We start from the raw sequence: 25815 nt of genomic DNA on the forward strand, positions 1-25815 counted from the left end.
GTTTACGTGCTCAAAAACCTTTCCTCACAACACTCACTATTGGTAGTCTCGAAACCCTTTCTTTCCTCTTCAATGGTTCTCTTAACTCTACCTTAATCAAGCTTAAGGTAAAAAAAACGAAAATTGACATTAAACTTAGCTTAATGGTCATTCAATGGTTGTTTCATGATCATTTTCACAACCCTCCTAGTTGTCCTCTGACGGCTAGGGTTTCTATGACCTTTCCCTTCCATGCCAAAAAGAAAGTAAAATTTGGTTCTTCCAAGGTTCAAACCCATAAGCATGTCAATGTCAAATCAATGCACAACCATTCAACCAATTCATGTTTCGTGATAATTCCTAAAAACACAAAATCTTTATTTTACTTAACTTTTAAAAACATAAATTAAAGAAAACTTTCTTAATCAATTATTGTTTAAGACAATTTATTTTTTATCCTTTTTAATTAACATTGATTTTTTTGGATTTTTATTTTTATTTTTATTTTTGGAAACAATTTTATTTATCTGGGCAAAATTAGGTGTTGACACACAAAAACAACTAGAAGTCCTGACGACTTCACTTTTGCAAAAAAAAAAACTGGCCTCACTCATGAAGACTTTTGTTTGAATGTCGTCACGAGTCTTGACGATTTCACCCTATTCTACAAAAAAAAAAAATCAACTGACCCTTATTTACAATTTCGGGTTCAAAACAACCATGTAATACAAAAAAAGCCCACTATTGGATAAACTTTATCCTTACTAACATGACCAACTATGCATATAAGTTTAAAATTCATGTAAAAATTTAGCACAAGAAGATGCACTCCTATATAAAAGAAAAACAGGACATGACATTTTGTTACCAAAATCACCATGGGATTAAAGGACCAACCTACAATATAAACTAAATTCTTTGCATCCTTAATGGCTTTACAAACATCCTTTTGTAACTTCTTTGCAATTCCACATAGATCAAAGAGAGGTTAAAAAGTTGAAGAATGGTGAACACCATGACAAAGTTTAACATGACAATTGGACCTTAGTGGGAAGCTAGCCTCCTCCAGCCCTTGAAATCCCTAGTCATTGCTCAACAATTTTGCCCAACTTGGTTCCATATATGTTGGCTTGAACCACAACATAAACTTCAATTTAAGCTTTGGGTTAGGTTTTCCATTATCCACGAGGAGAGGGAATAACCCATTGACCAAGCCTCATTTCTTCAATAGTTGAGCCTGAATATGGAACTTCCCCAATATGGAAGAATGCAATATTTTCAATGTATTGATGATGCATGGATCAAATGGATGAGCACATTGAATTTGAAAGGTTGGGTTCCACACAATTTGCAAGGTAGGTAAAGTCTTAAGTCAACATTATTATCATTTAAAGACTAAAGTGGCAAAAAATATATGATGTAAAAAAGTGAGTTCACAAATAATTTAAAGAAGCTACTCTCCCAATCAACAATCATTCCTTTTGAATTTAAACATTTCCAACACAAGTGCTTTGATAAGAATTGGTGTTATTTGTGTATAAAACAAACCTCCTTAGCTTAAGATACATAATGAGATATTTAGAATTGGAGTTTTATGAATTATAATTATTTTTTGTTGTTTTGTAGTGAATATAAAAGAAAATATCAAGTATGCAGTTGAGCCATAGTACTAGAGATGAGTCATGGAAGTAGAAAAGACATGACAACGTATTTTAACTTTTTGGATGAGCACAACAAAAAGAGTCGAGCCTCGTGAGGAAACCTCTTTGCAATGAAACCTAGAGCCCAAATCCATGAGGATAAGCAACCAAGAAAACCATTCCAAGAAGGAAAGGTCACGTGCTAAGCACTAGGACAAGGGTTGAGTTAAGAAGGAAACTCATTTGTGAAGTAACCCTTGTGGTTGAGCACCAAAAGTTGGGCTGAGCACCGCTAAAAAATTTCTATAAATAATGACCTTGGGTTTTCATTATAGGCATTGAGTGAAGGCTCCAAAATGTGGTAGTAGGATCGAATAAGGTTTGTGAGGCACGATAGAGATGCTCTAAGTGTATATTTTATGTGTAGATGCTGCTATAATTACATTGTAATATTCTATGAGTAGTTGAACTCTCTCGTGTCCAGATTTGATATAATCAATTCTAATTCTATATACTTCAACTTCTTGGATATTTATCTTTCCTTTTATTCAGTTGTTTGTGGTTTGATTTATGCTTAATGATGACTTGATCACTCTTCTTATTTCACAGGTTTGATTTGAGTTGGAAGACTGATCTCAACTTGTATGGATAAATTGATGACTCATCATATTTCACTGGTTTGGATTGAGTTGAAATACTGATCTCAAACTAAGGTCCAATTAATCAGCATACATGTACTGGTGCTTATTAAGTAGCTAGAGGAGATACTGGAAGATTGAGTTTTACACATAAAAGCAATGATTCATTCTACCAGGAGTTGAGGAATCACATTGGATTTGAAGTCCCTAGGTTTTAGTGTATCAAGGATGAATCTAAATCTACAAAAGAGTACTCCTAGGACATTGAATGATTTGAATAATAAGTTAACAAGATGGTAATGGAATAATAGAAGAAGATAAGATGAAATCAATTCATAGCCTCTACTCCACTCAATTTAATTATTACTATCTATATTTACTTGAACTCTTTATCACAAACCAAAAACCCAAAAATCAAACTAATAATGTACTTGCTAAATCCCTATTGATACGACACTTGTTGATACTACTACGTACTAGTACATTGTTGGGGAATGGTTGTTGTGAAATAGTCATTAGTGGTATGTGTGATTCATAATATGATAGAAAAAGATTAAGTGAAGAACAGATTGAGGAATCATTAAGTATTTTCAAGAGAAGGGTATTTAAAGAAAAAGTGAGAGGGAGCATGCTTGTCAAGAAATTGCTTTATTTTTGTACAACAATGTTATTCCATCTAATGTAGCAAATAATGAAGAGTTTAGGAAGATACTTGAGTTGGTTGCAAAACATAGGGTTGGATTTAAGCCACCATCCTACCATGAGATTAGGGTAAAATATTTGAAGCAACAAGTTAAAAAGCTCAATCTTATTTTGGAAGAACATAAACTATTTTGGAAGAAAAATGGATGCACAATAATGATACTTTTTGAAGTCTATTGATGCATCTAACATTTGAAAGACAACTAACAAAATTTATAGGATGATGGATGATGTTGTTGAGGAGATCGGGGAAGAGAATGTGATCCAAATTGTAACTAATAATTAGGGATGGCAACGGGGCGGGGCGGGTACGGGTATCATGATCCCATCCCCATCTCCATAATAAAAATTCATCCCCATCCCCATCCCCAAACCCAACGGGTATACAACTTTTGACCCATCCCCATCCCCACCGGGTAACGGGTATTTTCTTATACCCATACCCATACCCATTTTTTTATTGTTCCATATATCAATTAAATATTTTTTATAAAAAAAATTTAAAAATCACACCAACGGAATCATGATACTATCAAAATATTCAATATTAAAATAACATACTCTTTTTGATTTTCATGATGTCAAATATTAAGAAAAATATTATAATAGTATAAATCTCAAATTAAAGTATCAAATAACAACTAAATAAAATTCAAATAATTATATAAAAGCTAAAAAATTACACATTACTAAAATTTTATAATAACCAAAATATTTATTAATTTTACAAATGATCAGTGGTTTCATTTGCATTCGATCCACCTACACATAGAAAAAAAATGAAAAATTAGATATGATATAATAATTGAAATTGAAAATTTTAATTACTAGAATATAATGTACCTTCTTCATCAGATTCATTTTCACTCATGAGAACATCTTTTCCTTTTAATTTTTTAACACCTACAAACACCAAATGTAGAATATTAGATGAGAATTCACAAAAAATACTAACAAAAAATATTAATAAATTTGAGTAACTTACCTAGATGGTTTGAGTTCCATATCCAACTTCTTGTACACATCAAAGCCTCTATAGTAATATGATGAAGTCGACTACGGTGAGAAGTTAATATCTGACCACCAGTACTAAAAGCAGATTCAGAAGCTATAGTTGTTATTGGAATAGCTAAAACATCCCTTGCAATTGCTTGAAGGGTTGAAAACTTTAACCCATTTGTTTTCCACCATGATAGGATATCAAATTCTTGTGTAACCGGCAAATTATCTTCTTCCAAGTAATAATCCAACTCTGTTTTCATAACTGTAGTTCTAGATTTTTTCTTTTTTGCCATAAACTCTAAAAATTCATTCGCATCATTATCAACATCCTTTCCCAACTCCAATGATGTAGCTCTATAAGAAGAAGTTTCATTCTTTTTTGATTGATATTCCAAAACCAAATCATAGCACATTTGACGAATCCTACTAAGTTTCAGATCAAAATCATTACCATACAATTTATAAAAATAATATTCTAACATGTCCATCTTGTACCTTGGATCTAAAACTGAAGCAATTGCCAATATGTTATATAACAAAAAACAAAGAGAATGAGAAATATGTTATATATATATATATATATATATATATTATATTATATTATATTATATTATATTATATATTATATTACTATGTATATATATATTATATGTGTGGATATCTTATGTTTATATATATATATATATATATATATATATATTTATAGATATATATTTATTTTAAGTATATATTATATTATATTATATAATAATATAAATATAATAATATATATTATATTATTATGTATATATATTATATGTATATGCGTAGATATTTTATGCTTTTATATATATATATATATTTCTTTTAAATTTTTATAAATTTGTAATGTTATAAATTTGTTTATAAAAGATCTCACTAGTTAAATGATTAATTTGTTTTATACGTATATATTATATATATTATATTATATTATTATGTATATATATTATATGTATATTATATTATATTATATTATATTACATGTATATGTGTAAATATATATATATATATATATATATATATATATATATATATATATATATATATATATATATATAAAAGTATATTTTATTTATATAATAATGCAACAAGTTGGAGATTTGTTAATGCAAAAGAGGCAATCGTTATATTGGACACCTTGTCCAACCCAGTACATTGATTTGATGTTGGAAGATTTTGAGTAAACAATTCCAGTCCATCATGATACAATAATAAATGGTAAGAAAATCACAACCTACATCTAGAGGTGTGAAAAAAATATAATTTTATCAAACCGTTCTACTTTTGGTATGATCTGATCCATTAAAAATCAATTTCCTTTAATTTGTTTTTAATTTTGATCCATATTTTAATCCATTTTTCCCGTTTTCCATTATGTTTATATAGATTTTAAAATTGGAAAATCCATATTTCCAATTTTAATAGGCAACTATCATCACAATAAGAACATTCTTGAAATTGTTGATGCAAGAAAGAAATTCCGCATAATTGCACACCTTCTCTCATAAATGTTTTACACGGATCTTGGTGTAATGGACATGATTTAAAAAATGTGGAATTTTTTTTAAAAATATATATTTTAAAATATTTTTTTAAGATAACTTTTCTTGTTTATTTTATATTTTTAATCTCATCAAATTTATCTCCTCATACAAAATTTTAAAAGTAATTATTTCTCCTATTATTTTATTATTTTAAGGATTTGGCTTTTTCTAAAATTTTAAAGAATAGTTATATAATTTAATACATTAAAAAATAGATAGTTATAAATTATATAACAAAGTATTAGAGAGCACAAATCCTATCTTATCACAATCGTTGGCAGATTGGACTCTTAGGAGGTTACTTGCAAGAAGGACTTCGACAATCAAGTTAGCAAAGACTCTCAGGTCAAATAACATATTAGTGAATTAATGAAAAACCTTAATTGTTGGGGTCCACATGTATTTATAGAGCTATTAATTATGTTTTACCCCCTTTATGAATTGGGTCCCTCTTTATTGCGTTGGGCCAATGTTCAGGTTTTGACTGAGTAGGCCCAAGTTCCAAGTTTGTGATCTGACACTAGAAGCCCCACTATTATTTCATAAGTTTGGAGTTGACGACTTTTACTTATGCGTTATTCTTGGAGTATGCGACGTTAATCGTTATGTATGTGTCATTATTTTGTGCAGCTAACTAATTATCGATTCTTTTTATGATAGGATTAATCGTAGGCCGTTCGGACTAAGTAGTTAGTCATATGGATCCTAACCACCTAGGTATAGTACAATATATATGCAAAAGCTATTTTTAATATAGTTAGTAACATCTAAATCTTTAAGTTATTCCCATAGTTATATAATTTCTAATTGCAAATTAAATACTGTATGTTTAGGACTCGTTTTTGTATTTTATTTTACATAAATAAAATCCTTATGAAATAAAGATTTTTAATCAATTAAATATTTTCAATAGAAAATTTAAGACTAATTTTTTTCTTTCTCTCGATATTTATATTTTATGAACCCTTAAATTAGTTTTCATAAAAATCTAAAAGTTGTTTTTTACATCAGAAAAATAAAAAAGTTGACGAACCAAATAGTCATAAAACAACTGGTTCTTATATTATAAATGAATTTATTAAATTTTCAATAGATTAAAAACTTTAGGATTATATATATGAAAAAACAAATGTTTTCAAAACGGTTTAAATACTAAGCTTAATTCTATTATAAATCTGTCAGAGAAAATGAAAGGCTTAAATAATAGTTTGGTCTTAGTTTTTGTTCGATTTTTTAATGTGGTCCTACTTTTGATTTTTTTTTTCAATTTGGTCCTAATGTTGGTAAATTTTTTTCAATTTGGTTATTTTCACTAACACCGTTAAAATAGTTAACGGATGTGAACAGTAACCACCACGTGTCATTTTGTGATTTTTTTTATTTTTAAATTTTTTTTTTAATTTTATTAAATTTTTTTAAAATTTTTTTATTTAAAAAAAATGTACACGTGTCAAACTCATATTATGCCATGTGTCATTTTTATTTTTTATTTTTTTTAGTTTTTTTAATTTAATTTTTTTAATTAAAAAAAATTCATGTGTCAAGTTAATATCATGCCACATGTCAGAATCAGATTTTTATATTCAATTTGATCCTAATATTCATTATTTGTTTTCAATTTGGTCCTAGTTTCTTTTTAATTTAGTATTTTTGTTCCTCTCCAAAGACAAAATATTATTTGTATATAAATGTTATATGAATATTCTTATTAAAATACATATTTTTATTAAATATTTTTAATTTAAAATTAGAGTTGGTTTAAAATTAAATATTTTTAACCTCTTAAAATTTTAAATTAATGGTGTTATTATTTTTTTTGTTTTAATTTTAAACTAACTCTAATTATAAATTAAAAATATTTAACAAAAATATGCATTTTAATATATACAAATTAAATTTTATTTCAATTTGGAGAGGAACAAAAATATTAAATTTAAAAAAAAATTAGGACCAAATTAAAAACAATTAACGAATATTGAGACCAATTGAATATAAAAAACTGACTCTGACACATGGTATGATATTAGCTTGACACGTGAATTTTTTTTTAAATTAAAAAATCACAAAAATGACACATGGCATGATATGGGTTTGACACGTGTACATTTTTTTTAAATAAAAAAAAATTATAAAAAATTATAAAAAATTAAAAAAATTAAAAAAAATTAAAAAAAAAATCATAAAATGACATGTGGCGGTTATTTTTCACATCCGTTAACTATTTTAACGGTGTTAGCGAAAATGACCAAATTAAAAAAAAATTACCAATATTAGGACTAAATTGAAAAAAAAAAAAAATCAAAAGTAGGACCACGTTAAAAAAAATCGAACAAAAACTAGGACCAAACTGCTATTTAAGCCTAATAAGCATTATTGCTAACATAATTTGTAAAATAATTAATAAAATTCAATATACCGTAAACAATAAGGTAAAATTAACTGCTTACTATTACTATAATATAGCTGTTTGTAATTAAACAACTAATCGCGTACGATATGTAACATTAATTATATATTAATCTTATATTTCGTATGTATTTGAAAATTATATGAATGCATTACCATATTAATATTTATTTATGCAAAACTCATTTAGTTTTGTTATATTTAATTCGTTAAAAATTTATTTCATTAAATATTTTGTTGAAAGTCCCACATCGACTAGAGATAACACAATTTTATAGTATATAAGTAAGGTGCAAACCTCATTTTATAAATTGGTTTTGTATGGTTGAATTAGGCTTAAAACCTACTTCTAATATGGTACCAAAATCATAGCAAGTTTTAAAAAATTTAATTTAAATTTTTTTATATAAAAAATAGATTTTGAATTTTGAACTTGATCCAATTGGATATAAATATTAGAAAAATCCAAACTAGTTCTAAATCAAAAATAAATTTGGATAAAAAATCTAATCTAATTATTTGGATTTAAAATGAATATGGATTGGATATTTAAAAATCCAATCCATGATCACCCCTACCTATATATATATATATATATATATATATATATATATATATATATATATATATATATATATATATATTCAAGAATGAGTATTATTTCCTTGTTGTACAAATTTAATAAAGAGATAAATTTTATAAGACCCACATTTTGACGAATTATGTATGAGTTGTTTTTATCATTTATAACATTTTAAATGATGCACCTATTTAAGAATATAATTTTTTATTGAGATGTGATCCTCGAGTTTTCATTTCCTTTTCGATCATCGAGTTTGATGACATGGAAATGATCATAAAGGAGGACCACGTGGACACTTGGAATAGAGAGATTACCTTTGTGAAGATTTTGTAACGAGTGGACAATATTCTCCCTCTACCTCATCATTAAGATTTTCTAAAAGATAATTTTTGTATTTGCTAAACAACTTTTATCTTTTGCTAAGTAGTCCTCTCCATCTTTATAGTTTTGCTAGGAAATTATTCTTATTGCCTATTTAATAAGGCTCTCCCACCTCTTGTAAATGGTTGATTAAGGTTTATTTGAAGACACCTTAATGTGTTTTTGTGAGCTTTGCTCTTATAAGAGTGTTCTATTCTTGTTCTTATCTTGAACCTTGGTTAAAGTGATGACAACCACCATTTATCTTGGGTGGCCTAATACCCCAAGTAGGAATGTCAAAAAAATTCGTACCTACGGGTATTTGCGGATAAAACCCGCAAGGGTAGGAAATATATATTGTAAATGGATACTCACGGGTAACGGGTACGGGTTTGTATACCCGTATGTTAACGGGACGGGTACGGGTATCATAGTATCCATACCCGTGGATACCCGTACCCACTATACTCTAATTTAAATTAAAAAAATAAAAAAATATGATTAAAATATTAACATATTGATTTTGAATGAGTTATTTTTTTATCAATTAGTTTTAAAAAAAATTATCTTTTTGTAAACTGTCATTCAACACTATTTAAATGAGTTTTTTAGACTTTGTTTGAGATTTATGAATGTTATCTATTGTATTTTATTTGAATTTATGATTAAAATATATTATTAATCATTTATCTTAATTTTTTTGTAAATACCTGCGGTACCCGTGAATATTAAAAAATTATTCGGGTATCCGCATAACGGATATCCGACGAATATAAATACAGATACATGACGAATATTTATCTAGCGGATAGAGTACGAAAAAGCTACTGTACCCTACCCGCCCGTTGACATTTCTAACCCCAAGTGGCGTGTCTCATCCCATCCCATTCCCTCTTTTATTTGCTCCGTCTTTTACTTGTTTTATTCAAATTTCTTTATGTTCTTGTGCCTTTATGCTTCCGTCATTTCTTGTTCATTTGTTATTGTCTTGTTTTTTTTTTTTTCAATTGAATTCTATTCCTTTTCCTCTAGAATTTTTATGAAGTGATAATTCACATTCAGATAATTTTAAAGATAATTTTATTATCTTAATAAATTTTGAATTACACATTTTTAAATGTATTCTTCAATGAGATAAGCTTTTGAAAAAGACAACCGATCGGAGGAAGAAAAAGTAGAGAAGATAAGAACAAACTAGTCCTTCATCATCACCTATGAGAGTGCAGGTTTAAATTATGGGGTTGCACAAAGAAATACTCTTAAATAGAATGTGACGCACCTTCCCTTAAAGCCCCATGTAAATTGGGCCTTGTGACATATCAGCAGGACCATAGTGGAAATCTGAAGAAACTTAACACGACACCGTTTTTCACAGTGAACAACATCCTAGTAAAACAAAGATGTCAGAGAAATGGGACAAAAACCTAAACCTAAACCCTGCAATGCAAAGTTGAGCTTACAGTGAAGAGAGTTAGTAAATATAAGTCGAAGCTGAAAGGATAATAGATAGTAACAGCACCATTCTTCATTAATCAGATATGGCTTCCGCAGACAGTAGAAAAAAATCTGTGGTTTTGGCTCTCTGCAAGTACCTTTCATTGGATCCTGTAAGTGCATGCGTTGCTCCAATATTTTTTTTTTTTTCTAATTTGTCACTCCTGTTTGATCACTTCAAAACTTATGCAGCATGGTTTCGGGGTTTAGGATTGCATTGCATTTACCTTGTCTGCATTATCCGTTTTTTGTGACGCCAGAATTAGCTGCTTTAGTAAAATTTTGAGTTGTTGACTTGATTTCACAGGACGGTGTTTTATGTTTTTGGAATTCCCAATTAGAAACTGAGATTAGATGATATATGGTAATAACATTATGCGCATGATACATCTGATGATGCAAATTCTGCTGTTCTATTTTTGCTTGCAGAGTGTTGTTCCAGCTGAAAGTTTAGACAGTGATATTAAGAGTCTTTACTTGAAAATCAAAGAGGCATCTGGACATGGGGTTGATAACACTGACGAGGTAACCTGGCTTTAACTCACATTGATTAAGCCATTAAATATCGTTAGTGTCACATGCTTCTGTTTCCTTGTTTATTCCCTTCTCCTTAGGGTTTGTAATGCAAGTATATAGTCCATGTGGTTAAGCTCTGATCGATCAGAATTAGCATCAAACGCTAACTGTGGTTGTTGGAATCTAAGGGTCTTTTTTATTACTTGTGAAAAAATAGCTTATTATTTGGTTTAATGTTTGGATATATTAGGCATTATTTGGTTTTAAGATAATCTATTTTTCTTGGGTTGCCTGACTATTTTTTTTTTTTCATACTAGTATTACCAGGATGGTTTTGGGGTTATTTGTAGTAGTTGGTTATGTATTTGTATTAATCAATTGTTATGTATCAAATGGAAAAATAAAGGCTAACTAATATATAAACTATAAGCTTTTAATCCTAAGCTCCAAAATTTTTGTTTCCGTTTGAAAAGATACTTCCTTTGTTGAGATTACAAAATTTGGTCACAGTCCAGATTTCTAAACACATTTGAGTAATAATGCTAACATTTGTATGTTTTGTTCTTTTCCTGTTAATTTTGCTGAGTTATATGCTTCAAATTTAGGTGTTGAAGTGGGTATCATTTGCAGAAGCCTTCCCTGTTGCCAATGATGCATGCTTTGAGAATCTCAAGAGATTAAATGATGAATTGTCTGGAAAGTCTGTGGTTCTGGGCAATGGATTGAAACCCTCTGAAGCTGATGTTATAGTCTATTCAGTGATTCATTCTTCCCTGGTATGCATTGTCACATTCTTGGCACTGAAATAGTTGTTCACACAGTTTTTTTTTTTTTTTTTTGTGACTGGTCTTTCTTTCTTGTTTTGTTAGAATTTGTGCATTTAACATATATCAAACTGTATAATTGTGTAAGAGTCTTGATTTGTGTAGAATATATATCTAGCATCTTGTTTACGTATGTTATCTTAATCATCTTTTGTACTAAAGAGTTATAATTCAAGAGATATAGGGTTTAATTAGATATCTGTGGTTGCTTATTGCCAGGTCAACCTTTCAGATACAGACAAAGAAAAACTGTCACATGTGTTGAGATGGATGGATTATATCCAGGTAATACTACACCTTATGTATGCTTATGTTCATGGTTATTTATGTGTAAGATATTATGCTATGTTGCCAGTCACACGTGACATTTTCTGCTGTTTGGTGCTACTTCCACCGTAAATGTTGGGCATCTTCAGAATACGTGACTGTAGTTGGTATAGGTGAAAACTTATGTTTTTCTTTCATATCTACAACAAATGGAAGAGATCATAAATTGAGTAGTAGATTGTGTATTCATTGAGATGACACCTCCTCTACATTATTAGCAGAAAGTGGATTTAAGTCTAATTTAACCTTACAAAGTTTATTTATAAGATGAAATTTGCACCTACTTTTATATTGTAATTTGACTATATCTCTAGTTGATTTGAGATCTCCAACACATTTCTCATGTTGAAGACTAGACATCTCAAGCACGAGATAGATATTTGTGGGTGATTTGATAGTAGTTTGATAATGAGTAACACAATAGATCCAATAAACCTTGTTAAGATATATTTTGATACCATCTTAAAAAATAGATTTAGGCCTAATTCAATTCTACAAAAACGGTTTGCAAGATGAGGTTTGTACTTATTATATATTAAAATTTCATCATATTTCTAGTTGATGTAAGATCTCCAACAATAATTATAAATGAATTTTTCCTTTTATATGCATTTTCATGTTTCTGACTTTGTTTCCAATGGGAGATTAGCCATGTAAGACCACAAGGCCCCAATTTTAAATTGTTGAGATTCTTGCATCAAATTTAAACCCATTTCTAAATCATTATTTTGGCTTTACACACGTTACGAAGTTGACCATATATCAACAAAGCTTTGTGTCACGTGTTTATAATATCTTTGTTTTGTAGTGTGTTGTCTAGCCATGTGGAGTTCACCAAAAAAACACCGATTTAAGTTTGACTCGACTTTTGTAACTAGACCATTTATTATTGTTCTGACTGTTATTCTTTCATCAGAATAAGCAAGAATTTGTAGGTTTGTTTGAGAAGATATTGTTGCAGAAGCCTGGATTTGAGCCTCCGGTGAGACATAATTCCTTTACTGCTTCTTTATTCTCTTCTTGTGTACTAAATAATGGTAATCCACAATGTATGCCGTGGTAGTCATTTTAGACACCAATTTATAATATTTTGGAAAATAAAGTGAGGATTTAAACAAGTTAAATTTGATGTATATGTTTGGTTGTTGTTTAGATTCTAACAATTTAATAAAAGTAATGAAATATTATATGTCAAAAATAGGTTAAGCTTTGTATAAATATTCCTGAACTTTCTCTTATAACTAATTGGGACCAATTCACAATAAATCTTATTGGTTTTGAGAAGTTATTCAACATTGCCCAACAATTTACCAATGTAGCAGTCGACCCTTTCTCGAAAATTTTGGTCCCAAATTCCAATTGAAATAAAACATTTTGTTAAATCTTTTTCTTTCGTGGACTAAAATGAGAATTCACTTACATTGTGGGGATTATGTAATTAAATCTTGTTAAATTGATTTTTCAAGGTGACAAAAGCTGTTGGAGTCCTGGAAGCTGATTTAAAATCAAAGACTGAACAAAGCATAAAGAATGTCAGCAAGTCAGAAACAGAACCATCCAAGGATAAAAACAAATCTGAGGTAAGCCAATCTATTTCTTTTGGCAATGAACAGTACTAATCCTATATATATATATACACACAGATATTGCTTTAATTTTTTCATAGGAAGACTACCTAGATTAGACATGACAGTACGGGGTTATGGACTGTATGATAATGATTAAAAGCCTTTTCTGAAAAAAAGTGTTGGTTAACCGGTATCTACATGTTACGTATGACATCTATTTTCATCTATATGTAATAATGCATACCACTTTTTTGTTTTTTGTTTTCTTAAATTTGAAAGTTGATCTTAGTCAAAGCTCACGATACTAACTTCATACCAGAAGAAGAAACGAATGACAGAAACTAAGTATATTACATTGACTTTAAATCCCAAATTAGACTAACAATTCTTGATGTACAAGATTGGAAACCGTGATAAGTGATAATTTTTTCACTCGTTATTTGATTTTCCCTCAACGTTGATATTTATTTGGATAGAGCTACATATATGTTATACTCCATAAGATTGAGTATTAGAAATGCTGATATATATTACAAACTCCTACTTTTGTATATACATCATTGTACAGTTTCTTCACTCTGGCTTTACTTTTCATTACATTTATTTTTGGACATTAAGGGAAAGGCAACAGCAGCAGACAAAGAACCTAACAAAGCGAAGGCAAAACCTGCTGAAAAAGAGGTGGCTGGGAAGGAGAATGAAGTTAGCGTCAGTTTGCTTAATATTCAAGTAGGATTAATTCGCAAAGCATGGAAGCATCCATCTGCAGATAGGTAATTTGACAAACTAATTGAAAAAGCTTTTTATCAATAAACATGTTAAAGTGACAGTAATGATGTTTAATGCTTCTGTAGTTTTGATGTTTGAGGTAAATATTGTTATCAATGAACTTTAATTATGCAGCTTGCTAGTTGAGGAGATAGATGTTGGGGAGGCCAAAGTGCGGCAGGTTGTAAGCGGTTTGGCAAAGTACTTCAGTCCTGATGAGTTGACGGTAATGTAGCTTACCCAACTGAGTGTGATGGTTAGTTGTATTCATTTTGAATTGCAATTAACTCTTTCTTATGTTCCTGTTGTTTGATTTCACTATCCAGAATCGTCGTGTTGTACTTATAACAAATGTGAAACCTGGAAAACTACGGGATGTGGTATCTGAAGGTCTGGTATGGATTCTCATACTTGCTGCATGTGTTAAATTGTTTTGTTGTATATAGCTTATGATGGTCAGGAGATCTTATATCTGTATTTGAATTCTCTTGGCAGGTCTTATGTGCTTCGAATGAAGGGCCAACTGTTGTGGAGCCCTTGATCCCTCCAGAAGGAGCAAAAATCGGGGAACGCATTTCTTTTACTGGGTAAGGTGTTCAAAATGTTTTAGATGGGAAATTTTGTCTTGTATTCATGTTTGAGTGACTTGTTCTATCCTTTATATACATTTTTATAGTGAATATCACTAATGCACCCAATTATGTGGTAGCTCAGAAGCTATGATGCACAAATATCTTATATGTTGATATGCTTATTTTAAAAATAATAGGATGTGACATGTGATATATGCATATTGAAAAATATACAAAATTAAAAACATGATAAATATATGATTGTGATTGTGTGAGTACAAATTAAAATCAAATGTATTAAAAGTTGTGAAAATAAAAAAGTTATAATTAGTATCATCACAAAAGTATTATTACTCTACAGATTAGATACTTCATTGATAAGTATTGGAAAAATATCTTAAAGTATCGGACACGCATACGTGTCGAACAACGATACATGAGACAAATTGAAGTATCGGTGTATCATAGCTCAGGATAGTCCCTTCCAAATTTGGCTACTTTCAATAATGGTGGGAACAGCTGTGTAAAATTAGGATTTATAAGGATCGAGCCTGACTTACTTTCTAAGTCAAAGGTATGAGACTTATCGGTTTACTTGATGAGGGTTTCTTAAGGCCTTATTTAACCTTTTAAAAGTTTGTGTTAGCTTTGATGTCTATATAAATGCCTACATTGTAATGAAGGTCTATTAAATTAGGTGACATTCTTTTAAATATGTTATAAAGACCTTTCCAATAACCTTTTTTATTATATAAGCTTTTAGAAAAGCTTTGATCTGAACTATTTGACAAATAGGCCTACCCAATTGGGCCTTAAGTGGATTTTTTTACCACAGGCTCTCAGCAAGTGTTCTGACCTATTTCCCCAGTAACAAGCCAATTTGCTATGGATTAGCCCAACTTGACACAAGCTGGTGATGAACGGGTCAAAGTAGGCTTGCCGTGCTTTAGATTTTAGCCTCTAGGTTGAATGTAGGTAATTTCTTGGGATTTTTAGGTTTTTGAAAAAGTAATTAATTTTGGGTCCTATTTGGACTTTTGGACCTATGAAGTCATGTGGGCTTAGGATTTTATTTTTCATTGCGTAAGTGAGCTAGTTTTAGATAAAAATGATTCTTTTAGAAATGTTTAGGCATTTAGCATGTGTGTTAGTGGGTCACAATCTGTTTAAGCTAATTGCCAGGTTCTAATGACCCAAAATATATGCCTTTTCCTTATCTATAATGACATTTTTTACCCATTTGATTTCTCATTCTCCTCAACTGAATCAATTTACATTGAATTGACTCAGTAGAAAAGCGGAGACATTATGTTTGGTAATATTTAGTTTTGATACATCCTCTTCATATCATCGTTTGCCAAGCATCTCATCACTTTGTAATATACCAATCACCTCTCATTGGGTCTGGAGACATCTCTTTAATTTTCACGAATGATAAGATCGAATTTAATGTAAGGATCTAACATGTCAGCCATCTGGCAAACTGAAGTATCAAACATGAATATATATATATATATATATATATATATATATATATATATATATATATATATATATATATTTGAGGCACAGCATAGTATTTTGGCTATTACTTTTAGTTACAACTGTATAGCACTTACCATAAACTTTTTCGTTAAAATTTTAGTTAGTAGCACTTGTTGCTTTCTGGTGTTTTGGATGTAATTCACTTGAGGTCATTGATTATCCATGCTTTGTCGTTCTAATTTAGGATTGATGGAAAGCCAGAGGATGTGCTAAACCCAAAAAAGAAACAACTGGAGAAGATAACACCGGTAATTTCCTCGCACTCTTTGCTCTGTGTGTTTCTAAACCAACACTGTTTCTGTCTGAAAGGGGATGAAAGTGGGAGGTAAGAAAATAGAGAGGAAAGAAAACACCCTTTTGTTTTAGTTGGAGAGAAAGTGAAAGAAAAATATAAAGAAAAGTTTATTTCTAGAAACAAAATTTTAAACTTTTCCTTTGAATTTAAATCTCAAATTTTCCTCTCTTCCCTCACTTTCCTTCATCTCAACCCAACATAGGGTTAATTTTTGTACTAGAAGTGAAAGTAACGATGTTCACAAGCTCATGATCCTTGCCCATGCAGCATCTTTTCACTGATGACAAGGGGGTGGCCACATTCAAGGGAATACCATTTATGACGTCTGGTGGACCATGCACCTCATCCATTCCCAGAGCAACTATTAAATAATGGAAAGATATGGGCCATGTCCATTGTTCATTTGTTCTTCACCACTCACAGATTTTTGGCACCACAAAATATTCAAAGTTTTCATTACGTGAATAAGACGTTACTATCTTATTTTGTTGGCAAGTTTATGTTGCAGTTGCACTGGCGTGGTCTTAAATGCTTCAAATATAATCTTGAATCCAATGATTCTTGAGTTTATAGTATAGTAGGTAAACTCTACACATTGGAAAAAAAAAGAAAAAAATGAAAGACTTCATATTATACGACCTACCTACCAAGCGATATTATGCACTCCTTAAATGCTACAATCATGATACCAAATCCAATAAGTGGAATATTTTCTTACAATGAAAAAAAAGGAAACAACTGCAAGATTAGGTTACTTCAGTTGGTGTGTTGATGACTTCTGTATGTGGCAACCGTTAATGAATGAAGATCGGTAGAAACAGTATAGAGAAAATATTGGAATAGAAGAAACCTAAGTTTTCATTACTTGAATGAATGAAAAACAGAACATGTATGGTTTGGCTATTACCTTAAACTGATAACATTCAACAATTGTAATTGTAAAAGATAATTTTTCAGGAGGCAATGCCTTTGTAAGCATATCTGCAATATTATCCTCAGTCACTGTTTTCTGAATCACTGCAGCTCCCCCCCTTTTGATCACAGTTATGATGAAGTGATATTTTTAACATCCACATGCTTTGTTTGTTATGTCATGATGCACTTGGTTCTTGCTCAAACAAACTGCACTGATTGTGACGATGAATCACAGTGGTTTCCAATTGTTATTTCATTCGAAGCAATTGTGAAACTAAGCTTCTCAACCATAACGCTTTATGTACAATTTATAAGTTATCATATATTCTGCTTCAATAGTGTCTAAATATGCCTCCAACTGCACTGCGTATAGCTTCATCGGATTTTACTCTTGCTCTTAGTTAACTTGAAGAGTCATACTAAGGGTACAATGACTTATTTTGTGCCTTTCAAATTGAACCTTTCTTAGACCCTTTTGATCTAATCTACCTCATAGGTGCAACTCCTTCCTATGACCATTCATACCCTATCTTTTAAATTGGTTATGAAGGTTGGACAAATATGTAGATATCAGTTGTTCGGTTCTTACATTCGTCCTTATTTTAATTTATTAAAATACCTTTACTTTATTAGAAAATATAAAAGAATTATATTAACTTTTTAACTTATTTATAATACACATTTGACCACTTTTATCATTTTTTATAATTATTTTAACTTTATCAAATTGTTATTTGATATTTATACAATTATAATCTTTTTATTGATATTTGGCATTAGAAAAAATAAAATGCGTGTCATTTTAATATTGAATACTTGATAATATCACGTTTTTATTTGTTGTGATTTTTATTTTTGTAAAAAAAAATTATCTAATTAATATTTTGAACAACAAAAGAGCATGTATGAGTATCCAATAAGGGAAGGAGATAAAAATTTCATACCTCCTAAGTATGGGGACGTGGATGGAGATGAAAATAAAAATGAGACTGAAGATAAATATTTATTTTAAAGATGAATGTCTAAAAAAACTCAAAGCATTTAGGTTAGTTCCTTAGGCTTACATTTATTCCATTATATACATCGACCTTCTTTGGTGCATATAATAATACGTACAAACAAAAACAAAAATTGAATATAACAAATTTTTAATTGATATCTTATTTACTTGTGAATCTCATTTATTTATATATTCCCATCTCATTTCAACATTACACAAAAACATAACTATTCCTTTCCTTAACCACTTTAGTTTATTTATCCTTTTAAATTCATCCAAACTCAATCTAAAGTCTTTAAATCATTCATATATAAAAGAATCAATTTTATACAACATTCAACGGTTCCATATTCTTATTATAATGTTAGTATTTTGTTAATAGAGAGAGTTGAATTTATAATTTCTCTCACCATATCTTTCAAACTCACTAAGTTAACCTTATATCTCTTAAGTGTTAGAGTGTTAGAGTTAAAAACACAACTTCTTCCACCATTCCTTTCAACTTTATCATTAAACCGCCTTATACTTCCTTATCCTTATCATGAAGTTAAAGTTATTGTTTAAGTGAGAGATTATGTTTATCTCACTTCAAATAAAAGATTTATTTCTATCTCTTCCTTGTTTAAAAGATCAATAACATCATGTAACAAAGTCATACACTTTAATGAAAAAAAAAATTGATTCAATTTTCTTTATGAATAAAACTCTGATATATAATACCTTATTCAAAAAATCAAAGATATAATTATAATATTAGACTAGCATATATTCATATTCTTTTCAATCAAATCTCGCATATTTAATTATCTTAAAAAAGACAAATAACCATCCAGGAAACTTAGAAAAAATTCCAGTTTTAGAAATAATTGTTTATAATAAGTGATTAGATGCTTTTTGTTATAATAATAAAATGGCAATTCTTCATTTATCTTAAACTATTTCTTACACACATAAAAGACATATTATATCTATTACTATTTAAGTGACATGGTAAATTAGTTGTTTAAAAACATATTTCTCTTATTCTAGATCTATACTGATTATAAAATTAACATAATAATTATAAAATAATTCACACAAAAGATCTTATTTGTAATATTAAAACAATATATCTCTCAAATATCTATAAATTATTAAATATATCTCATTAATAATCTATTTTCTATATAAGTCATAATCCGTAACTTATTTTTTTAATTGAGTCTCAACATTTATAAACTACACCATTTTTAGAAGCAACAAAAGTAGGTGCATTAAGGTGCGAAACTTGCAAATAGTGGACATAGAAAAAATCAATAATAAATTTTAAAGTTACGTACAAAAAATAAAAAACAAGAATTAAAATAAATTTTGTAGAAGTAAATCTGTTATAAAATGTACACCACTTAAAAAGTAGAATGAGAAATAAATTTATCTTAATACTAGTATACAAATTCAAGGTTTCTAAATTGGGGACAAATATATATATATATATATATATATATATATATATATATATATATTTGTTTGTGTATTTATTTTCATTTTAAATTATTAAAATTTTTATTTATTTAATATTTTATTTTAAATTTATACTATTATACTTTATTTATTATTTATTTCACTATTAAGAGAAGAAAATTTGTGTTTTCTTTTCTTGTATTTAAATATTTGAACAGGTAAAAATAAAAACACAAATTTTATACTTATAAAATATCATATATAAAAGTAAATATAATTATTTATTAGGGAGATAAAAACAAATATAGTCAAACTTAAAACGTTACATTTAAAAAAATGTTCTAACGTTACATTTAAAAAAATGTTCTAAATTGCAAATTGTTAATTCTTTTTATCAAATATACATAAGAAAGTCAAATAATTATGTTCTTAATAAAAAAAAAGTGAAAAAGAGAAGTATTTTGCGAAACATATGCATAATCTAAAATGAGTTTTAAATAACACAGTTTTGAACAATGTTACATTGCGACTGTGCATGAATGACATTTCTTTTGGTTGACGAATCTCTGTGACAAGTACTGCACCACTTTGCAGGTTGACCATGTCTGATTCATATCACAAATGTTGATCTACTTACCCTCTGTTATAGGTCTTTTCAACTTCATGTATTTCCAGATTTAGAAATAAAAAGACACCATATTTTGAGGTGGTTGGTGCTGTAGTCTACCTCAACAACCAACCAAACATTCAAGATTCCAACAAAAGTAAAATTAAAATGTGGTTTGGATAAAGATCAAATCTCCATGAGTCTTTTCATCATCCCTGAGTATCTTTCCATTTTATACTCTCATGTACTCTTTACGAGGATTCAGAGATATGCTCAAAGATACTTTCATCTTCGAGTTTAAATAATTCGATTTTCAGAGAAAATGACAATATCTTCTCTGTAACGCAGTTTTCGTAATTTGTGTTTTATTTGATCCTTTTCTGTAACGCTGTTTAAATCATTAACAGAGCATTGTACATGTAACACAATTTGTATTAGGGTGTATTACGTGTACTGTACATGTGGCTTAATTAGATATTTGGGGATAAATAAGTGAGCTAGGGTTTTGGTAGGGAATGTTTGGGCAGTTGGTGAGTTTTGACAATCTTGTTCCTTCATTCCCAATTGGTATTGCTGCAATCTTCTTTTTCCTGCAATCCCATTATTAGGGGTGGCAATGCGGGCCGGCCCGCCCCGTTTAGGCCCGCCCCGCACACCGTGGGTCGGCCCGCCCCGCCCCACACATTTTATGCGGGCCGCATACTCTGGCCCACCCCGCATATATGTTGGCCCGTGGGCCCACGGGCTGACCCGCTTTTTATTTTTTTTTATTTTTTTTATGATAAAACTTTCAATGTTTAAAAATTGAGAAACTTTAAGAAGTTCACACAATTAAGTAAAGACTTTGGGGAATTAGATGATAAATTGATAATTCAACATTTTCATCATATTCATACTATGACATACACAATGTATTCTTTAAATTTTAGCATATTAAAATTTACATAATACTTGTCTTTTCCAGTTATACAAGAATTTGAAATGTTAATGCAAGAGTTCCATAAAAGAAGTAATTAATATACACAAGTGCAAGTTTTTTTTTTAATTTTATGCGGGCTTGCGGGCCGGCCCGTGCGGGCCGTAGGCCTATGCGGGCCTGCGGGCTCACTATCCTAGCCCGCCCCGCGTTTTTTCTGCAGGCTTGCGGGCCGGGCTCGCGGGCCAGGCCCTAATTGCCATCCCTACCCATTATATAGGTATGTTACGGTCCCAATCTTCTTCCTTTACCTCTGGTTGTAATCGTTGGAGACAACCGTGTTGTATCACTTCGTGCACTATTGGTGGTTCAACGAGAAATGAGTGAACCCCGATTTGTAGTTGCAGAGAGATGGCTGCTTTGAGGATGGCAAGAACTCCAAAGAATATTGGTAGAAAATTTTGGGTACAATCTATTTTTATTTTTGTGTTAATAATAAATTGGTTTTAATTTTTGGTTTATTGATTTACAGAGTGGTGGTTCCAATAATGTGGGCTGCAACTTTTTCAAATGGTGGTGTTGATGAAAAGGATGTCATCATCATGACACAAATGACATAGATTAATGATTTGGAGAAGTCATTGAAGGTTGCTGAGAAGAGACTGCAATTAGTAATAGGGTTCACTTGAGTTGTTATTGTATTATTCATACTGTTATTGTGTGTAACCTTTTAAAGTCCAATCTGTTTTGTACTATTGTTAAATGAAGAAATGAATTAATTTGATTATGTTGATATTAGTCCCAACATGTTCAAAATGACATCTTAATCTGAGCATTGAAGTAAGTGAAATTGATTTAAGTTTGGGAAAAATTAAATTGATATAAGTCTGGAAGAAATTAAATTCATAACATTAATTCATCCTCATCAAAATGCACTACATCAATGTTTGGCAGAAGTGAAACTGAACGAAGTTTAAGGAAAGTCAAAATGCAGTACATCAATAATGAATTCTACATCAGAAATTCTAAAAAATAACTAAGACGTTTGTAGTTGCTATCATGGCCTCCTCCTAATATGTAATTTCATCCTAAACTGCTGAGATGGTTCTTCTGGTGTTGGTAGTGGTGTTGCTTGACTCTCCACTTCATTCCTTGGTGGTTGAGTTGTTTGAGTTTCAGCAGTTGGTGCATTCTCAGTAGTTTGGGCATCTAGTGCAGTCTCAACAGGTGTTGTAGTCTGCTCATCCACAGGCTTATCTGGGCAATTGTTCCTGTTATGTCCAATCTGACGGCATATGCTACATTTTTTTATGACCTCCTTTGCTGATTTGTGTGTTATCCTTTCTCAACTCCCACTCTTCCAACCTTCTTTTTTTCTTGGGTCTTCCTGGTAAGATTCTCTTATGTGGTGGATGGACGTCAGGGTAGGAAGTTCTTTCCCATAAGACTTCACCATTGACTGGAAAGATGATGGATTGATATATTTCTTCATAGGTGGATCTCCTGAAACAGATTGGTATGAAGTCCTCAGCATTGACATTGATGAAATTCATTGCTGCAATAGCATGGCAGCAAGGGATAACAGTCAGAAGCCATTTCCTACAGCTGCAATGTTGAGCATCCATATTCACTATGTACTTATCTCCAACCATGGATATGTGCCTCACTTCAAATATCTTTTCTCCTGACCAACTGCAAATATCATTACACATATCAGTACACGAATAAGTTGATTGTGTTAAAAAAAGACAAAAACCTAACCTTGGGATCCAATATTTGGTTCACTCCTTTTCCTTATGTAGTCTGTCAAGGACCTTTGGGCAAATGTTTCCTTCAAAAGTTGTAACCTTTTTTCTCTTGGTGACCCACATTTCCATTAAATAAACTCTGATTTCCTCGAGCATGGTGATTATGGGTTTGCCTCTTGCATCCACTAAGACACTATTAAAAGCTTCACTCATATTGTTGACAATTGTGTCGCATATGGCTCGACCACTAAATCTAGACTTGGACCAGAACCTGCATAAATAATAACGTCAATATTGATATCAGGTATTTGTACATAAATCAGGTATTTGTATAGAAATAAGGTATTTGTACAGTAGAGATACCTTGGAGGTATAGCAATAAGGTATCTGTAAGCATCAATATTTAACTCTTTAATTGTTAACATCACTCTTTCCCAAACTGCTGGGTGTATGCTCCTAGCAGCCTTCCACATGAGTATCTTTAATTTTTAGCCAGAGAATCTTTTTCTTCTTTTTCTGAAATTTGCATATAGATGCCTCATGCAAAACCTGTGCTCAGTAGTGGGTAATAGGTCCTGAATGGCAGGCACTAATCCCTGTGCAATGATAAGATTATTAGTACTTACAACATTAAACAAAAATTAATAAATTGAACATATATTAAACATACTTTTTTTTGGTCAGACATAAAGGTCATTGTCCTACACACGTCAATACCTCCAAAATCACCAATAAGCAATTCCAAGAACCATGTCCAAGTTTCTTTATTTTCAACTTCCACAACAGCATACGCTAAGGGCAGTAACTGATCATTAGCATCTCTACCCACAACACTCAACAACTCACCTCCGTATTTTCCTTTTAAAAAACAACCATCCAAACTTATGATGGGTCTACAGAAGACAAAGGAATCTTTACATGCTTTTAAACAGGAGTAAAACCTCTGAAAAATTGCTTCATCATTATCATTTTCCACTTTGATTTTTATAGTTGATCCAGGATTACATTTTAGTAATTCATGTGCATAGTCGTAGATTCTTTTATATTGCTATTTAAATGACCCATCTACTATATCTGCAGCCATTGCCCTTGCTTTACGAGCTGTTGATATTGACACATGTGTATTCCATTTTCTTAAAGCCCTTTGTCTTACGTCATTTATCTTTAGCTTTGGATTCTCTATTAGAGTTTGGTCCAAGGTTTCACTAAGCCACTTTGCTTTAATGATATTAATCTTGAACTCCTTGCTACAAGAATGAACATCAAGTAGTTTCCTCAATTGCCAAATCTTACGGCTACAAACATAAGAACAATATGCGGACCATTGACATTTATTTTGTGCACCCAAACAACCAACCCTAACTCGCTTACTATCATTTTTCAAGAATTTCATATTTCTCCCTACATGAATAGCATAAGCCCTAATGGCATCCTTGAAGTGGTTGTTGTCTAGAAAAACAGTTCCTACTTCTCATTTGTAATCCGCCATACTTTTTGGCATTACAAATGTCTAGAATGGACCACATCCTGCCCTTTCATCATTGTTTTCTTCATCCCCAACTGTTTCACTCTCGCTATCTGGCCCACTAAGTAATTCTTCTGAATGCCATTCATCATCAGATAACTCGATTAAATGACGTGCTCTATTTTCAAATTTACCTATGCTAGAATCATCACTTTCAGGCATAGTTTCCACTTCAATTTCACCTTCCACTTCAACATCACTATTCAGACCACTGGCATCCCCAATCTCTACTTCAGCAGCCTCTTCATGGGCCTCTACTTCACCACCGTGGTGGACAATAACATTGAACCTATCATCACTCATTGCCCTAAAGTAAATTAAACAGATAAAAAAGATGTATTATTAAGCCTACTTTAACGCAATGGGGGACCACTGCTACAATCAATTACAAATAAAATAATGGGAACCATTACACCAACATCGACAACCGACAAACAAACCAACTAAAATAATACCCCACTGAAGCCCACCTACAGACACAAACTACACAAAATCATGGAAGTAATTTAGAAACCATGCAGAACATCACAACAATCGAAAGACAAACAAACCCAAAAATAGAATTACGAAAACCCTAACCCACGAGCAAACACAACCCAGAAAACCCTGAACCCACTTACCATTGATGATGATTAACTAGAAAATTGAAATGAAGAGTGTAACTGCAATCCAATGATGAAATGGCAAGTATTAGCTGCTTCCTCTGCAAATCTGAACTCAAGAAAGACGAAGATAAAGAAATTTCCCTAATTGCAAAATTTCCCCTAAATTGAGAAATTAACGTTAATTAGTCACATGTACAGTACACGTAACACACCCTAATACAAATCGTGCCACATGTACAATGTTCCCTTAATGATTTAAACGACGTTACAGAAAA

The 25815-nt window shown here is 30.6% G+C and overlaps 2 protein-coding genes across 2 annotated transcripts; one reads left to right on the forward strand and one right to left on the reverse strand.

Moving 5' to 3' along the window:
• Nucleotides 1–10254: 10254 nt before the first annotated feature.
• Nucleotides 10255–17339, forward strand: LOC114196199 (Nucleic acid-binding, OB-fold-like protein). The gene is made up of 12 exons (XM_028086764.2): nt 10255–10482; nt 10799–10894; nt 11491–11661; nt 11929–11994; nt 12953–13018; nt 13503–13616; nt 14223–14377; nt 14508–14598; nt 14699–14767; nt 14868–14959; nt 16674–16737; nt 17052–17339. Exons 1-12 carry the CDS (start codon nt 10414–10416, stop codon nt 17154–17156), a joined length of 1158 nt encoding a protein of 385 aa, XP_027942565.2. The 5' UTR covers nt 10255–10413; the 3' UTR covers nt 17157–17339.
• A 5621-nt stretch (nt 17340–22960) lies between these two features.
• LOC114163637 (uncharacterized) lies at nt 22961–25238 on the reverse strand. The gene is made up of 7 exons (XM_085666772.1): nt 24932–25238; nt 24472–24811; nt 24120–24303; nt 23960–24006; nt 23774–23797; nt 23448–23681; nt 22961–23354 (listed from the first exon to the last, which is right to left on the reverse strand). The coding sequence occupies exons 1-7, from the start codon at nt 25236–25238 to the stop codon at nt 22961–22963; spliced, it is 1530 nt and encodes a 509-aa protein (XP_085522898.1).
• Nucleotides 25239–25815: the final 577 nt, after the last annotated feature.

The sequence above is a fragment of the Vigna unguiculata genome, chromosome 9 (genome assembly GCF_037176805.1).
Source record: "Vigna unguiculata cultivar grain cowpea cultivar isolate G323 ecotype 2 chromosome 9, ASM3717680v1, whole genome shotgun sequence".
In the NCBI taxonomy this organism is placed as follows: Eukaryota; Viridiplantae; Streptophyta; class Magnoliopsida; order Fabales; family Fabaceae; genus Vigna; species Vigna unguiculata.

What these genes read in the sequence shown, in the direction of transcription:
- LOC114196199 (XM_028086764.2), top strand. Translation starts at nt 10,414, where the DNA reads ATGGCTTCCGCAGACAGTAGAAAAAAATCTGTGGTTTTGGCTCTCTGC. An exon ending in GGGTTGATAACACTGACGAG is followed by an intron (nt 10,895 to 11,490) that starts GTAACCTGGCTT and finishes CTTCAAATTTAG; the next exon opens with GTGTTGAAGTGGGTATCATT. An exon ending in AACTGGAGAAGATAACACCG is followed by an intron (nt 16,738 to 17,051) that starts GTAATTTCCTCG and finishes TTGCCCATGCAG; the next exon opens with CATCTTTTCACTGATGACAA.
- LOC114163637 (XM_085666772.1), bottom strand. Translation starts at nt 25,238, where the DNA reads ATGAGTGATGATAGGTTCAATGTTATTGTCCACCACGGTGGTGAAGTA. An exon ending in TGATGAAAGGGCAGGATGTG is followed by an intron (nt 24,812 to 24,931) that starts GTCCATTCTAGA and finishes CTATTCATGTAG; the next exon opens with GGAGAAATATGAAATTCTTG. An exon ending in AGACTACATAAGGAAAAGGA is followed by an intron (nt 23,355 to 23,447) that starts GTGAACCAAATA and finishes TGATATTTGCAG; the next exon opens with TTGGTCAGGAGAAAAGATAT.